The sequence below is a fragment of the Neoarius graeffei genome, chromosome 26 (assembly GCF_027579695.1).
Source record: "Neoarius graeffei isolate fNeoGra1 chromosome 26, fNeoGra1.pri, whole genome shotgun sequence".
Lineage (NCBI taxonomy): Eukaryota > Metazoa > Chordata > Actinopteri > Siluriformes > Ariidae > Neoarius > Neoarius graeffei.
The window spans coordinates 883,250-901,019 of record NC_083594.1 but is presented as its reverse complement, the minus strand read 5'-3'; the positions used below and the strand labels follow the sequence as shown (position 1 = coordinate 901,019).

Here is a 17,770-nt window from a genome sequence, read left to right as displayed (position 1 = left end):
CTCACGCCTCTTAGCAACAGCTTGCAAAATCCAGATTGTCATCTGCCAACAGCTGCAGCCAATGCAGCAGCATTAGTAACGCTGCTACAACAAAAGCGAGACACGGCCTTTCCAAGACTGTGGGAGCAGGGTTGCACTTTGGCAGATAAACTGGATGTAAATCCTATGATCCCCCGAATCGTCAGAATGCAGACTAAGCGTTCAAACACACCGGCAGCAACCCCAGAGGAGTACTGGCGACTAAATTTGTTTCTTCCGTTTACTGACCATCTTATTACAGAAGTGACAGATCGCGTCTGCCTTGCACTCCCGCGCCTCAATGCCCAGTATTTGCTGCCAGACAAACTCTCTGCCTTGTCCGACACTTTATGGCATGACATAAAGGAGGAGTACAAGGACTTAATGCCCAACGTCAATGCTGTAGACACCGAGCTGGAACTGTGGAAACAGTTAAATGAGCTCAACCCGAAAAAGCATGACATTTGTCAAGTCCTCGAGACAACTGAAAATTTTTATCCAAACATTCACAGCATTCTTCAAGTCTTGCTGACAATGCCAGTCTCCACAGCCTCTGCCGAGCGTTCTTTCAGTACATTAAGACGTCTCAAAACATACTTGCGCAATACCATGAGTGATACAAGGCTCACTGGGCTTGCGCTCATGAACATTCATTTTGATATGGAGATTGACAGCGAAGAGATTATGAGGCAGTTCGACGCTACAGGTAGAAGACGAATTAACTTTAAATAGGCACAATTTTGCTTGGTGATTGGGTGCGCCTTTACCTAGCGCTTGGTGGCCTGGGGACAGGACTGCGCTTGCGGTGTAGGTCTGTGTGTACTCGTGCGTGCGGCAGTGCTGAGCAAGTTCACTAGATTCTAATCGAGGCTATAAAGAGTTTATTGTTTATTGTCGTGTGTAGTTCACATATGTTGTTCAAATATCAGCCTGTGTTCATGGAAGGCTATTGTTCAATTTCAAGTTAAAGTTCTATCGTTGTTTTGTGTATAAGCCTATAGATCGACTCTTCATAGAAACTGCAGCACGCAAGCGGTTTTTTTTTGGGGGGGGGGGGGGGGGGGGATTACACCGCTAGTGCGTACCTTACAGTTCAACCCTGCAGGCACCCCTGTTGCACAGCAATAAGTAGCCTAACTTAATATTTTTGGGAAATGGGTAAAATAACTGACAGTGTTTAACCTGCTTGTAAAACTTGAATGGCCTTGTGATATGTAGAGGCTACATTCCTCTCTGTTTACTTTTTAGTATAGACCTACTGTAGGCTGTCATCATGAAAAGGAGCAAGAAGGACATTATGTCCTTTTTTGCCCCTGTTGGCAAAAAGCAACATAGAGAGAGTAAGGAAGATGAAGATTATGAAAGAGGAGAGAGAGCCAGAGGTGGAGAGAGAGCCAGAGGTGGTGGTTGGAGAGGTGGAAAGTGAGGCATCTGAAAGGCAATCTGAGAGTGAGGATGAAGACATTCAGGATCAGATTGAGGGACAGAATGAGGGACAACCCAACGAGTCATTGGGACAACCAGATTCACCATGCATATCAAGTACAGCACCATCAGGTTTGTGATGTTGAACAAATGTGTGTGTGTGAGCAGTGTCGGCCTACAATTCATATAGCCTACCCTGAAAGTGTGAAGTCTGAATAATAATTAATAAATATAAAATAAAAATAATAGATATAATAATAAATTAATAAATGAATAATGATAAATAAATGAATAATGATAAATAAATGTTGTTCTCAGTCGCACTCTCATATTTACTGTATTCATCTTTCTCCAGATATCAGCAAGTGCTTGGACGACACTCCAGTGCAGCCACATCTGAAGAAAAGGTTCATTGTATGCAAAAATAGAAATCTTATTTTACAAAAAAGAGAAACATGGTTTTAAGATTTATTGAGCACAATTTATTTTATGTTTAGGCTATTGAGAGAGAATGTTTATCTCATTGTATTTATGCTCAATGTATGTTGTTTTGGTTTTAAATAAACTAAACAAAACATTTTGAACACTTAAATATTGCCATGTTTTGTCCTTATATGTGCCCCCCTGAAAAAACACTGGCCCCACCTCGGCCCCCCTAGTAATTTTGGTCTAGAACCGCCACTGTGGTGGGGGAAAGACTACTCCCGTAAACTGACTGCATATTGCAGAGACAGTGCACTTGTAAGTGTATATGTAAAACGCCCGCCCGCCTGCCCGCCCGCACGCCCCTTGTCCTTATCACAGGTCTGTGTGTGCGCGGCTGTGTCAGCATTTCACACACACACCCACAATAACTAGTCCCCAGTAGTTAGGATTGATACATATGTCTAAAACAGGGTTAATATTTTCTTATATCCATTTTGATGCCATCTAACACATGGTCAGCAGCAAACTATGAGCTAACCGCCAACACTCTCAAAACCCTTTGCCTGCGTGTACAGCATCAGCAATGAAAGAGTAACAATGTGCAACGTAAGAATCATAACAACCAATCAGATTTGTTCTACCGTGCCAGTTTTAGTAGTGATTTATGTGAAATGTATTTTTGTGCAATGCGCAACCACTTAATATTTCGTATTTGAAAATGCAAATTATTAATACATCTATAATACATTATATTTTCATAAGAAAACAATTAAGTGATCTGAGTCTCCGTTGAGGGGGCGGGGCTGTAGCCACGAGGGGGCGATGCCCCCTTTCGCCCCCCCACGGCGCCGGGCCTGGTTGAAGTGTACCTATGATGAAAATTACAGGCCTCTCTCATCTTTTTAAGTGGGAGAACTTGCACAATTGGTGGCTGACTAAATACTTTTTTGCCCCACTGTACATGGATGTGGTGAGAGAGGACATGAAAGTGGCAGGTGTGGTAGAGAAGGATGCAGAAGACGGGGAGCAATGGAGACAAAACATCCGCTGTGGCGACCCCTAATTGGGAGCAGCCAAAAGAAGAAGAAGAAGCTTCCTGCACATTGATCTGCATTTGAAATGTTGAAATGCTTCCAAACAAAATGACTAATTCATTTTAGAGTTGTATTTCTTTATTTATCATCTGGTACAGTCAGTTTAACATTCCACAATAAAACAGGGTTATGGTTATGTAAAGTAAATATGAATAAGATGTGAAGCCACAGAGCCGCTGCACTGCAGTCCCTGTGTGTGAGAGAGAGAAACCTATCAGGAATCATTTGCATAAATTTGTTTCATTTTACATCAGTGTGTATTTGCATTTCAGGTCTGAGTGCAGAAAGTCTACAATACACTCTGTTATAAAATTTATTTTATTCGTATGAGACTCAGTAATCGGAGCTGAAGTATTTTACTGCACTAAAAATATCACTACAGCTACAGTCGGCCAAGATTTCATTCATACTAGTGTTATATTATTAACAGAACCTTTGTGTTTAACATTTAATAAACTGGCACAGCGTTAATGTTGCTTTACAGCATTATAACATCATTTTTTTAGTTTCGATGAGATTGAAATGAGATGTAGATTATTAAATGAGATGTTGAAGTTGTTTAAACAATAACACAACGCCTCCACACGCCAGCATTCAGGACTGATGGTTAAATATTCTTCTCTACTGATATTTGCATACTATTTAAAAGCATACAAATTTCGTTAATCTGTAATAATCCCCATAAACCCTGATAGAAAATAAATAAAATAAGATACTCATTCTCTAATCAACTCTATGTATAATTCATTTCATTCAGGCATGGCTAATCTAGTTTCTGAAACTGTAAAGTTTACACACATATAGAATAGTGCGCTTCATTGTTTTGACACATTTCTACGAACTCCTAGCATGAACACTAACTCTTTACAGCAGTGTAAATTCAACGTCACTGACTAAATAAACAGAAAAACACTAAAGAGTTCAAAATAATCCATGTTTTTTCTTGCAGTCCAGCTGTTTCCACTGTGGCAGAGCGTTAAACTCATCTTTAGACATCTGGAATATGGAGACGAAATCCTCATCTGACAGATGTTTCTGTAACAGAGAGAGAGAGAGATGTATATTTAAAAGTTAAATCAATCTATCTATTTATCTACAGTTGGAGTCAGAAGTTTACAGACATTGACATGAATATCGCAGTAATGTCGGGCTTTCAATGATTTCTTTGAACTGTTCTTTTTCTGCCTGAGCGTCTCGGTGGTGTGGGGGTTATCACTACTGCCTCACAGTGAGAAGGTTCTGGGTTCAAACTTGCCAGCCACCCAAGGCCTTTCTGTGGGAGTTTGCATGTTCTCCTCGTGTCTGTGTGAGTTTCCTCTGGGTCTCCGGTTTCCTCCCACAGTCCAAAGACATGGATTCAGTCAACTGTCTCCTCTAAACCTCCAGACATGTGAGTGTGATGGCTGTTCGTCTGTGTTCTAGTCCTCACAGAAATCACTGAAAGACCAATATTCATGTCCCTGTACTGTATATAAACTTCTGACTGCAAGTCTGTGTGTCTGTCGCACCTCTCTTTTCATGGCGTCGACTCCTTCTGGAAGCTCCTCGGTTGATTTGTTGATGAGTGCCTCAGGAGGAAAAGACTCGTACACTCGATTGTCCTCTTCGGCAGCAGCACCGCTCTGATCACTGCTTGCCCCCTGAACACACACACACACACACACTTTACCCATGCTGCTCTCTCATTGTAATTATAATGTAATTATAATGTAATTAATATGTATCAATAATGTAATTAGTTGATGAAGAATGTACAGAATAATGTATAAATGATAGAGAATGATCGCAGTATACATCAGCGGTTTCTCCTGCCGTGGTGACGTCCACTGCTTCTGTGACCACACCCATTTCCTCCTTCAGCTGCTCGTACGTTTTCCCGCCCTGAAGACATGACAGCACACACAGAAGAGTGTGGTTAGTTCTCAGTTCCTGTTGTAGGGTTCTACATGGAACCTTTTTTTCCCAGTGAGGCAAACTGAAGAACCAACACCGCTTTACAAGGTTACACCAAACTTCACATTTATCTGTAAAAGCAGACTGTAGTGTTGTTTTTTTTAAATTAGTTTTTACGTCAAAAAAAGGTTCCAAGTGGAACCCACATTTGGAAGCTAAGAACCCTTAATTATACAGAGAACATTTTTCTCTAAGACTGTGTAACCTATATGAACTTTATCAGTTCTGTATAATTTAAATATTAATGAGTGAGTTAAATATTAATCTGGAATTAGTCTTGAATATTAATCTCACACTCCACTTGCTCGGGTCCCAAGCCAGGAACCAGCCGGTGAAGGTCGGGGGTTCGAAGCCCTGTTTAATGAGAAGGATGGGAGTCTCGGGGTCTCGCATTCCGGGATGTGTGCGTAAATATTCCTGACACGTGATGATGGATTCCTTCTTCTCTGTGTCATTCGCCTGTGCTCCCATCCACAGGAACACCTGACACACATTTATCATCTCTTACTCTCATTTTATAATCTGAACATATAAACACATATATATATATATATATATAAATTTAATATATGCACAGTTCTTTATTTTATGATATAAAGATATAAATATTTAGATTTTCTGTTCATTAATGCATGATACATTATCATTGTATTGTGCATTTTATTTTATTTAGATTTTAATTTAATGTTAATTTCGAACATGATTGATGTAATTAGCCTCATTAACTAATTATTTAGATGAAAACAGGGCAGCACGGTGGTGTAGTGGTTAGCACTGTCGCCTCACAGCAAGAAGGTCCTGGGTTTGCGGCCGGCGGGGGCCTTTCTGTGTGGGGTTTGTATGTTCTCCCCGTGTCTGTGTGGGTTTCCTCCGGGTGCTCTGGTTTCCACAGCAGAACCTTCTTGCTGTGAGGCGACAGCGATAACCACTACGCCACTGTGCCGCCCCTATTCTATATCTTATTATATCAAAATTATTTTCATGACATTTATAATTATTACAAATCATAAAGTAATTAAATAATGATTAGAATATTGCTGTTTTACAGAGTGATGATTGTAACGTCTTGTTTCTGTGATAAAGCCGTACCTGATCCCAGGTGTCCAGCAGCATGATGTCGGTCTCGTTCAGGTCGTCCTGAGTGAACGGAGAGACTTCAGTGACAATGAACTTTCCTGTTTTATTGGAGCACTCGAACAGACGTGGCTCGTGATCGGTCACGGCCTGCTGCAGCCTGAGGGACGGAGAGAAAAAACACCCGTTTATTAAACACTAAATGAGGTTTTTTCCTTGACCTCGTCTGTCTCATTACTTCATAATTTAACAGAGACAGAAACTTTAAAAGATTAAAATATTATGTCCAAAACAATAATACAGTTAATGATTTAATTATTTAATAATGTGTCACTTTTTACCTTTTGTCGTTTGCATACGGAGTTTTTCCTCCCAGAATCTGCCAGAATTCAATGGGTTCCTGTCCCTCAGCCATGACTTCTTGAGAAAGCCCTTGGCCGAGAAAAGCGGCCACCTCTTTAGCCATCGCTCTTTCATCTCCACTCGAGCCCTGAAAAAGGAAATCATCAAAGTAATGAAAATAAAAAGACAAAAAGAGGCACAACAAACACACACAGAGCGGCTGTGTCAAACATCCGAGGTTTAGACAGAAGTGTTCTTATTTACAATTCATTCTAACAAGCACCTGGTGAGAAAATGCACAAATGTGTTCAGTCTTAATAACAGGTGCATTGTGGGTAATACACACACTCCAACATCAAAGCCCCACAGTTACGGAACAGCCTTCCAAGTTGTTAGGACTGGGACTGTTTTGGCCTCTAGAGGCCGCTGTTATTTTCTTTTCTGATCATGTTTGTTTTGGCCTCTAGAGGTCACCACTGTGTTCTGTTTTTGTCTTATTGCCTGTTTCCTGCCCCGCCCTGTCCTTAATTAGTTTGTGTATTTATACCCCTGAGTTCAGTCCTCTTGTCATGGAATCTTTGTGCTGTTATGTTTAGCTCCAGTTACCTCTGTTCCATGTTCCTTGCCTTTGTCTTTTTGGTTTTGCACTTTGCTTTGCTTTTTGGACTTTGTATTTACTGTTTTTTGGATCTTCTGAGCGTTGGTATTTTTGCCTTTTCTTTTCTAGTTTTTTGGCTTTTGTATTTGACTTTGAACTTTTGGATATTTTATTTTTCCCTTCATCTTCTGAGCGTTTTCTGGATTATATATATTTTTTTGGGACTGTAAATATTGTAAATAAACTTTTTGATACTTTTCTACTTCCGCCTCACGCCTCTGCACTTGAGTCATTCCCCTGGTGGCCTAGTGGAGGTTTGCTGGATTATCACACCAGCGAACCAGGTTTGAATCCCAGCAAAACCCTAACACAAGTAGTGTTCGGGAATCAGACACAGTCTCAGTGTTTAAGTCTCGGCTGAAAACAGATCTGTTTAGTCAAGCCTTGTGTTTATGAGGTAAAGGTGTAGATCTGGAGGATCCTCAGACAGAGTGTTTTGGTAAACTGGGATGTATGGATGATGTCAGTCCCCACTCTCACTTGCTCACTGGGATTTGCTGATGGTGTAGTGGCTGCTGGGGTTTGTCCCGGGGCTCCCTCATGTCTGTGTTACTGTCTGGCTCTCCATTTTAGTTATGATGTCATAGTTAGTCTCACTTGAGTCCCTGCTTGCACTCAGTGCAAAATGTATACTGTTCTTAACCATTAAAAAACCAACAACCTGTGTTCTCTCTCTCTGTTGAGTTACATGTTGATCCTGAGACATCAGTAAGATGCTGAACCTCTTCTGCTCCTCAGACCTGCCTGATCCATCCTGATGCCCTACTTCTAGCTGAGGTTCTCATCACATCACTCCTATGGAGGACGGCCCCATATGGACAGTCTAAAGTCACACTTAGAAGATGCTCTGGACACCTACAGTTTCGCTACGATGGTTTAGGACTACAATCACCATGATAACTTTAGGACTGCAGTCATCATGAACAGTTTTACACTCAAGTCTCCATCAGTGAACAGCTGATAACATCAACAAAATAGACTTCAAATAAAATTTAACTGAACTGAATTGAATAACCAGTATGGAAGGTATGGTGTACAAGGTGTATAGAAGTTCCTCACCTTGCCGTACCACAGAAACACTGTGCTTGGACTCTTCAGCAGAAACACGTCATTAGAGTTGAGAGAAGCCGCTACAGCTGGAACCTCGATCGCTTTGGTGTTGGACAATTCGGTTCCAGAGACCTGAAAGAAATGCACTGAGGGTGCCTCCTCTGTCTCTGCCTCTCTGGAGGTTCCTCCCTGAGATTAACAACAACAACATCATCAATAATAATAATATTGCAATATTGGTACTGAAAAGTTGTTGAAAACCTTACAGCATGAGGGCGCTATTTCCTTAAATTTCCTTCTTTTTAAAATATATATAATTGAATTTGTAGTGTTAATCAGGACGTTTTTCTACTTTTAGTCTTATTTTAGAACATCCTTAAAGGTGCAGTGTGTAAGAATTTGGCCACCTGGTGAATTCATACTCCAGATTTCAAACAAATAGGTGGCGGTATATCTACAGAAAGTCAGAGTGTCCACCCCATCATAAGACACAAGGAAATACTCAGTTCCTTCTCCTCTTCCCCCCCAAACACACCTCCACCACTCTCATGGAATTATCACTCACGAAACATAAAGCTTTTTTGCTGTTGTTTGTTTGTCTATCCACTACTGGACTCATACAATCTAAGAAGAAAGCCAACTGCTCGCTAACAGCAGGGAAAGAAGACACAAAAATTCTGAAACCTAGAGCTGGTCAAAATTAACACTGCTATCTTATAACTTTCTTGTGTGGCTTCAGCATATAGTTTATATCAGGCATCACCAAATGGCGGACCTCGGTCCGGATCCGGACCCAGTGATGGTTCTGTCCGGACCTGTGACCAATGGTAAATTGACGAGATTAAGTAATTTTCATGGAGCATTATTTTGGACGGTCGTGGCTATTGGCAGCGGGCGCTGCTACTCCAGTTAATATGACAACAGCTTCACTCAGTTGAGCCAATAAAATCGTTAGTTTACCCAGCGCACCACAGCACAGCAACAAGCAGAGAGGAAGAGAGTTCAGTTCAGAGACAACCGACCGAGACAACATGGCTTGCTCCAAAAGGCGGCAGAAAGTAGACAAGGAAAATCGTTGTTTTAAAGATGAATGGACGGAGAAATATATGTTCATTATTCCGGTGAGCAGTTCAAAACCAGTGTGCCTCATATGCTCCGAAAACGTGGCATTAATTAAAAGCGGCAACGTGAAGCGCCACTACGAAACGAAGCACAGCTCTTTTGAGCAAAGTTCTCCCCTGAAGTCCGAGCTGAGGGCGCAAAATAACCCAACTGCAAGCACAGTATGACAGGTCTACCCGACTCATCACACATACACTTACAGCCCAGCAACGTGCAAACGAATGTTCCTTAAAAGTAGCGTGGATTTTGGGGCAACATAAAAAAACATTTAGTGATGGGACAGTTGTGAAGGAGTGCTTAAACGCCGTTGCTGAGACATTGATCTGCTCACTGATCTGCAAGGAAATGCTGCATTAAGAGAGCATTTTGAGACAGCTGACCCTGCTACTTTCTGGTTACAGACTGTTTCTGAGCGTGTGTTCCCTGGTCTAACCAAAGGAGCACTGCACACCTTGACTATGTTTGGATCGACTTACAGCTGTGAGGCAGCTTTTTCCACCATGAACATTGTCAAAACCAAGTACCGTTCTAGGCTCAACAATGAACACCTACATATCTGCATGAGAATGGCGCTAACTCCATTCCAACCAAGATTTAAATTACTGGCAGGTCAGCCACATGCCCGTTTTTATCATTAAGAAAAGTAAAAGAAGAAGAATTAAAAGAGAAAAGTTCAAAGAAAAATGTTCTGTTTGCATTCCCCCCCCCCCAAAAAACAATTGTTTTCTGAAAATGTGGACTTTTTTTTCTTGAAAAGTAGGCCCTCATTTTTTTAGGCTGGGACCTCCTTATTTTAAAGGCGTCGTGCGGTAATTTCAGCAATCAGGCTATATCATTTGTCAAAATGTCGGGTTTGGTGGGTTATTCAAGCCCCTCGGTTTCCCGCGATCTCAGTGTCACGATGCGCCTGCTACAAGCATTTAAAGTTGACGCGCACAGCCAAATTTAGGCAGCCAGCCGTTAACTAGGTCAACTTGTGTGTGACGTCATACCAGTAACCTCCCTTGGGTGATGCTGGCCTGTCGCCATGTTTTCTCTATAGCGTGCGTTTACCAGAGTTGTTTACATTGCGGATTTTGTGGATTTATTCAGTTTGTGGATAGTTTTGAACACTCAAAACACTATGAAATGATGTATTAATATTCTGTGATACAAAATGCCTAATCAGTGTATTGTGTTTGGCTGTAACAACGAACACTGAACACTATTTGTGACTGTTGTTATCAATGGATCTGATTTCAAGGTCATGGCTAGGTATTGATAGAAAAAAAAATTTTTTTTTAAAACACATTGTGGCAGCGGGGGCGTGGTCAAGCGCCGGTCTGTGACAGGAGGGCGGAGCCAGGGAAGGTGAGTGGCAGAAATCACTACACCTGACGGTAATTAACCTGTGTTTTGTGTGTGTTTTCCCAGTAACCGCGCCCTATTTAAGGAGGCAGAGCTCATCCCGGGACAAGAACACAGTGTGTTTCGCTGTCAGATTAAAACTGGTGGTTATACTGAAAAGTCTGGCAATAAAAAAAGCCTATTTGCATCTGAAGCATTGTCCTGCCGTCCTCTGTGCTCCACCCACACTTCAGAGAGCTCTACAGTGGTACCAAAACCCGGGACAAGGTGGAGCACCAACCTCGCAGCCCCATGGAATCCTCCCCGTTCGCGGACCTGGTCCACGCCCTCGCCACGGCTCAGCAAAGCCAGCACCAGGCGCTCGTCACGCTCCAAAAGGAGCAAGAGCGGCGCTTCGAAGCCCTGGTGCTGGCCCAGCAGGAAGATCGCGAGGCGTTCCGGCATCTCCTCGCGTCGGCGGGGCCCGTCTCCCCTCACCGTGACCAAGATGGGCCCGCAGGACGACCCCGAGGCATTTCTCACATTGTTCGAGCAGGTCGCCGAAGCCTCGGGGTGGCCGATGGAGCAGCGCGCGGCGCGCCTCCTCCCCCTCCTGACAGGAGAGGCGCAGCTGGCCGCGCGGGGAGGAGGCGCGCCGCGCGCTGCTCCATCGGCCACCCCGAAGCTTCGGCGACCTGCTCGAACAATGTGAGAAATGCCTCGGGGTCGTCCTGCGGGCCCATCTTGGTCACGGTGAGGGGAGACGGGCCCCGCCGACGCGAGGAGATGCCGGAACGCCTCGCGATCTTCCTGCTGGGCCAGCACCAGGGCTTCGAAGCGCCGCTCTTGCTCCTTTTGGAGCGTGACGAGCGCCTGGTGCTGGCTTTGCTGAGCCGTGGCGAGGGCGTGGACCAGGTCTGCGAACGGGGAGGATTCCATGGGGCTGCGAGGTTGGTGCTCCACCTTGTCCCGGGTTTTGGTACCACTGTAGAGCTCTCTGAAGTGTGGGTGGAGCACAGAGGACGGCAGGACAACGCTTCAGATGCAAATAGGCTTTTTTTATTGCCAGACTTTTCAGTATAACCACCAGTTTTAATCTGACAGCGAAACACACACTGTTCTTGTCCCGGGATGAGCTCTGCCTCCTTAAATAGGGCGCGGTTACTGGGAAAACACACAAAACACAGGTTAATTACCGTCAGGTGTAGTGATTTCTGCCACTCACCTTCCCTGGCTCCGCCCTCCTGTCACAGACCGGCGCTTGACCACGCCCCCGCTGCCACACACGTTTTAAGTGTTTCTATGTATCAATCATTAATTGTACAAAATGATTTTCATACATTTATGTATTTGTCATATCTTTCTTTGTCACATGAAGTGTTGTCTTGATAACACGTGGCACATAATTTTAGCAAATGGATGACAGAAGATTAATTGAAAGATTTATGCCACAGAGCTGCCTTTAACTAATAATTATCACTTATTACTGACGATTGTACGTTTACTAAACAATACAATACAAAGCTCAATACTCCCAGCCTATAACATACTGAATATCAAGTTAAAATCAACCGCAATAAAAGGAAAATGATGAAAACTGGAATATCAAGGGGTCTACTGTATCAGAAGGCCCACTGCATTTCGCGAGATCGCAAGCTGTCAAGTTGCTAGAATTCAATCTTTCTAGCTATACTTTCACCCCCTACAGCTATCAGTATTACACATAATCATAGATTAATCACACAGCATTCTAATTCAAGTGAAAATGGTCTTTAAAAATACACACAAGTAGTGATTTAGTCAGAGAAACCAACCAAAACAAGTCTTCAAGTCGCCGGTCTTCTTCATTCTCGTCTTCGTTTCTGTCGTCGTCAGAACTGTCCTCATTTTCTTCTGAAGATGAGCGCTCAGGTTCAAATCTGTAAGGCTGGATACCACCAGGACATTCAGCTGTCAAAATCTCTACTTGTGGGCCATTTTCTTCTTCTGTATCGGTAAAATCAAAGCTAATTTCCTCAGCATCCCTCCTATTTTCTGGTGTGTCCGCCATTGCAACTGCACCGAGTGGTTACTGGTATGACGTCACGCAGCTGTTCCATTGACCGAGAGGGGGCGCTGCGAACGCGGGAAATTTCAAGTGATGGGCATGACCAAATAAGGACCGATTACAACCGCGGGAAGCTTTTGAAAAATCGACGGTCAATTTATTTTGAATCTCGAAAGCATTCTGGTGCAGAATAATGCGACTTTTATCGCCACTGCATGACGCCTTTAAGAGAAAAAGGAGTTATTCCACTCTGTTTGCACTTTTTTATTTATTTTATTCTGAGGTTTCTGTTTTCTTTAATCTGAAATAAAGGCCTTGAATTTATTTTCCTGGGACGACTTTTATTTATGGTAAAAGAGATAGTTGTGCACTCAGTTCATTTCCTGCATTGGAAATTAACAATAAATACTGTTGAACCCATATGAAAATGTGGACATAGGGGAAGGCTATAAGACACAAGCTGGACTTCGGGTCGGACCTTCTACTTGGACAAAATTTAATAACTGGATCTCAGTGACTTTTAATTGAATACCCCTGGTTTATATTATAACTCACTTAACTCAGTTTTTAGCAAGAAGACAGCCACAGCAACTCGCGCATCAGTAGCCTGAGACCGCTGTGTCACGCGACACGGCAGATATGAAACCTTTTTTTTATTAATAATGTGACCAATTAAACACACTGAGGAACACAAGGAGATATGCCACTTTACCTTTATGAGAGTGAGCTCTTGCAGTTGCCGGCTTGTGAATTAGCAGATCTTCCACACAGACACTAAAACTGTTCATGAGCTTCGATGGACCTGCAAGTTTTAAACTCACACAAACTGGAGGGACTCAGTTCAAACTCTCAATCACAATGTCCAGGTGTGGAAGTGGAGGCTCTAATCCTGTCTTTCACTGTTGTTTAGTGTTTGGCATTGCAATTCAGTTTCTTCCTGGAGGGTCCCTTTGCTTTTTCTTTCCTCTGCTCCAAAAATACAACATACGACACACAAAATAACCACAAATCCACGTTCCAGTGCCTGAATTCCAGGAGTTTCTGTGAATTGCAGCAACCCGTTTGCTTCTCTTTTCTTTAGTTTTTGGCAGTCTGAGCTCAGAGGTTAATTTTGGGCTGAGTGCAGACTGGACACTACAGTGACTCACTATCGCCCCTTGAGGTACATAGTGGCATTACGAAAAAGGTGGTGGGTCCTGTCTCGGGGCTAGCTGGTTAGCATGCTAATTAGGGCCCGAGCCCTATGGGCGAAGGCCCTATTGTTCTTGTAAGAGTTCACTATTATTATTCTTCTTTATTTTTCTCCGCTGTTGGGCCATTTTCGGGGCGCTTGCCATGGGCGAAAACGCACGAAATTTGGCACCAGTTCCGAGAATTGCCACCGCTACTCAGAACCAAAAGCCCAAACTTGGCCGGGGCTCAGGGCCTCTATAGCGCCCCCTAAGTCGTTGTGATTTTGGCCTCCCGCATTAAGTTGCCTGGTTGCCATATAGTTTGTAGTAGTGGCATGCCATTGGGTATGCATATGTATCTCACTATGCCGGACAAAAATGTAATGCCAATGCATTAGCCACGCCCAACAGGAAGTGAGGTAATTTCACTTTTGTGCGAAATGCATGGCCTCGAAGACGGCGCAACTCCTCCTAGACCGTTCATAGGAATGTCACCAAAATTGATACACATCATCTACAGACATGGCTGACAAAAGTTACTAAATACGTTTCATGTAGTATTAACCGTTCAGAAGTTATACGTCAATCAATTTTCACTTCAAAATTTTACATGCTAAAAAATTCATAACAAATCTTCTAATTGCTCAAAACTGCTCATACTTCACAAGCAAATCACTCATTGGGCTTCTGACATGTTACCCAATTCCTGTGATATTTCGCCACTGGGGGCGCTATTTTTGGGCAAAAAATCCAATCTTTCCTCAAATTTGGTCAAACTTCACGGCCACCCTCTTACTACCTCCCATGTCATGTATACCACATTTTGGGAATTTTCGTCCATGGGGGGCGCTGTTTTTGGCCGACGCAATTTCTCCAAAACGGGTTTTTGGTAAATAATTCCATAATGCTTTTCCTTCACACCACTACCTTGTGATAGTACGTTGCTGTTGTTGTCACTTATTTTTCCAACTCATAATCGCTCATGTACAGCATAGCGCCACCTACTGACATGGGATAAACCAAAAAATTTATTCTTCAAAAATCTATATCTCATCTTCTATTTACTCAATTGTCATCAAACTTCATACGCAAACTCTTCATAGCTGACCTGACATGTACGCCAAATTTTGTGCACTTTCGCCCCTGGGGGTGCTGGTTATGGCAGAAATGATATTGCAGCTTCTGATTTGTCAAACTTGGCAAGCAAACTCTTTACAAGACCCTTATTGGGGCGCTTGCCATGGTCGACAACGCACGAAATTTGGCTCCTTTTTCTTAGACTGCCACCGCTACTGAGAACCAGAAGCCCAGATCCAAGCGGGCCTCAGGGCCTCTATAGCGCCCCCTAACTCGTTGTGATTTTGGCCTCCCGCATTAAGGTGCCTGGTTGCCATGTAGTTTGTAGTAGTGGCATGCCATTTGGTACGCATATGTATCTCACTAAGCCGGACAAAAATGTAATGCCAATGCATTAGCCACGCCCAACAGGAAGTGAGGTAATTTCACTTTTGTGCGAAATGCATGGCCACGAAGACTGCGCAACTCCTCCTAGACCGTTCATAGGAATGTCACCAAAATTGATACACATCATCTACAGACATGGCTGACAAAAGTTACTAAATACGTTTCACGTAGCATTAACCGTTCAGAAGTTATACGTCAATCAATTTTCAATGCAAACTTTTACATGCTTAAAAATTCATAACAAATCTTCTAATTGCTCAAAACTGCTCATACTTCACACGCAAATCACTCATTGGGCTTCTGACATGTTACCCAATTTCTGTGATATTTCGCCACTGGGGGCGCTATTTTTGGGCAAAAAATCCAATCTTTCCTCTTTTCCTTCACACCACTACCTTGTGATAGTACATTGCTGTTGTAGACACTTATTTTTCCAACTCATAATCGCTCATGTACAGCATAGCGCCACCTACTGACATGGGAAAAACCAAAATATTTATTCTTCAAAAATCTATATCTCATCTTCTATTTACTCAATTGTCATCAAACTTCATACGCAAACTCTTCATAGCTCACCTGACATCTACGCCAAATTTTGTGCACTTTCGCCCCTGGGGGTGCTGGTTATGGCAAAAATGATATTGCAGCTTCTGATTTGCCAAACTTGGCAAGCAAACTCTTTACAAGACCCTTATTGGGGCGCTTGCCATGGTCGACAACGCACGAGATTTGGCTCCTTTTTCTTAGACTGCCACCGCTACTGAGAACCAGAAGCCCAGATCCAGGCGGGCCTCAGGGCCTCTATAGCGCCCCCTAACGTGTTGTGATTTTTGCCTCTCGCATTAAGGTGCCTGCTTGGCATTTAGTTTCTAGTTATTATTATTATTATTAGGGCCCGAGCACCGTCCAGTGCGAGACCCTATTGTTTTTGAAGGATTATTATTATTATTATTATTATTAGGCCCCGAGCACTGTACAGTGCGAGACCCTATTGTTGCCATGTGTCCAATTCTGTGCTTTGTCGCCATTGTGGGAGTAATGTCTCTTGCCGCAGAAGCTGTGGAAGGTATTTCGCGGGGACGCATGCCCCCGCCCCCCTTGGCCGCTGGCGCGAGGGCCCGTCGAGGCCGCTTGCGGCTTTAATTTCAGTTGATATCTCTGCAACGCAATACATAGATGTCTTTGACGTAACGTCAAGTTGTTACTTCTTCACATTCTGTTGATATTTTGAGTTAATTTTTGAATATTTTAAACTAAAATTATTACAAATTCTTGCACACAGCACCTTTAAAGACAAAACTGTATGTTTACATCATTACAGTCACTCTGTTTTTGCTGCAGTGAAGCCTCAATGATGGTGTAAATTTTGCACTAAAGTTAGAAAAAATTTGAACATCCTTACAATTCAGAGTGCAGCAGGAAGCTGTTTCACGATATTACTGTGCATATAATTAACTTCTCAAAATTCTGTAATCTGTGCATGCAGTCCTAGGCTGCTGTAGCGCTGCTGATAAACAATCACAGTTTGCTGATTTACTGATTTATTTATTTATTTATCTGTCAGTAATAGAAAGTGTGTGTGAATTATAAATACCTCAAACACCACCATCCTGCCCTTAAACATGGCCATGAAGTGTCGCGGCTCTTTACCCATCTTCACTCGCACCTGAACAGGCTGGTTATCGTACTGCTGATCCAGTGCCACCGCCTGGAACGCACACGCCGTCATCTCATCCTGAGACGTGTGACGACCCTGAGACACAAATATACATCATCTTCAATTTAATCAAATATATTCCTGCTAATGTGAGTGTTAAAGTGTATACAGACAGACAGACAGACAGGCAGACAGACATATATATTCCAAACAGGAAAAATGAACACCATAGCAACAAAACAGGAAACACTGACCATATAAGGAGAACAGGACAGACATTATAAATAAAATAAAATAATAAAATAAAATAAATATAAAAAGTTTGATTAAAAGTGTGATTTTTCATAAAGTGTAACAACTTTTATTTCACTTTTTATTTTGACTCCAATTTTGAAGCAGCTTTGAGAACTCAGTTTTACATTCTGATTTATTTCATTAATTTTTTTATCATTTAATCCTTATATTATTGTGTCTCTATACAGGCTGATCATTTTCCTTTATCTGGTAATAACTTCCTGTTGTCCTCAACCCTCAGTCTCCCTAATTTCTGAGAACATTATTTAAACTCTGATTTGCATTTATCTACACCCCAGACCTCTTCATGCCCCTAATAACCCAACACACACACACACACACACACACACACACACACACACACACACACACACACACACACACACACATGTACTGGTGTACATTATAGAGATAGATGAAGTTCTGTACCAGCCACATGTACAGGATGTAGTTCTTCTTGTTGTTAACTTCATATGTGTATAAGATGAGATAACAGTCGCCTCCATAGAAGTAACCGTGTAGTTTAGGGTCTATTTCAGCCAGCTCCAGATTCTCAATCCTCCACACCTGAGAGGAAACACCTTTAATCATCTTTAACGATTTTATGTAGAGAAATATACAGAAATAAAGGAACATAGAGACAATTAA

General features: G+C 42.6%; 1 protein-coding gene across 2 annotated transcripts in view; it reads right to left on the bottom strand.

Moving 5' to 3' along the window:
- Positions 1 to 3,045: 3,045 nt before the first annotated feature.
- The window catches only part of avil (advillin), a 31,082-nt gene continuing 16,357 nt past the window's right edge, over positions 3,046 to 17,770 (bottom strand). For both annotated transcript variants that reach the window (XM_060910275.1, XM_060910274.1), the window contains 9 exons: positions 17,552 to 17,689; positions 16,766 to 16,924; positions 8,050 to 8,229; positions 6,332 to 6,480; positions 6,006 to 6,150; positions 5,211 to 5,399; positions 4,758 to 4,844; positions 4,472 to 4,603; positions 3,046 to 3,998 (listed from right to left, as the gene is read on the bottom strand). In XM_060910275.1, the coding sequence (XP_060766258.1) occupies positions 3,885 to 3,998; positions 4,472 to 4,603; positions 4,758 to 4,844; positions 5,211 to 5,399; positions 6,006 to 6,150; positions 6,332 to 6,480; positions 8,050 to 8,229; positions 16,766 to 16,924; positions 17,552 to 17,689 (1,293 nt within the window). In that variant the 3' untranslated portion in view covers positions 3,046 to 3,884. The remainder of the gene's footprint in view (positions 3,999 to 4,471; positions 4,604 to 4,757; positions 4,845 to 5,210; positions 5,400 to 6,005; positions 6,151 to 6,331; positions 6,481 to 8,049; positions 8,230 to 16,765; positions 16,925 to 17,551; positions 17,690 to 17,770) is intronic.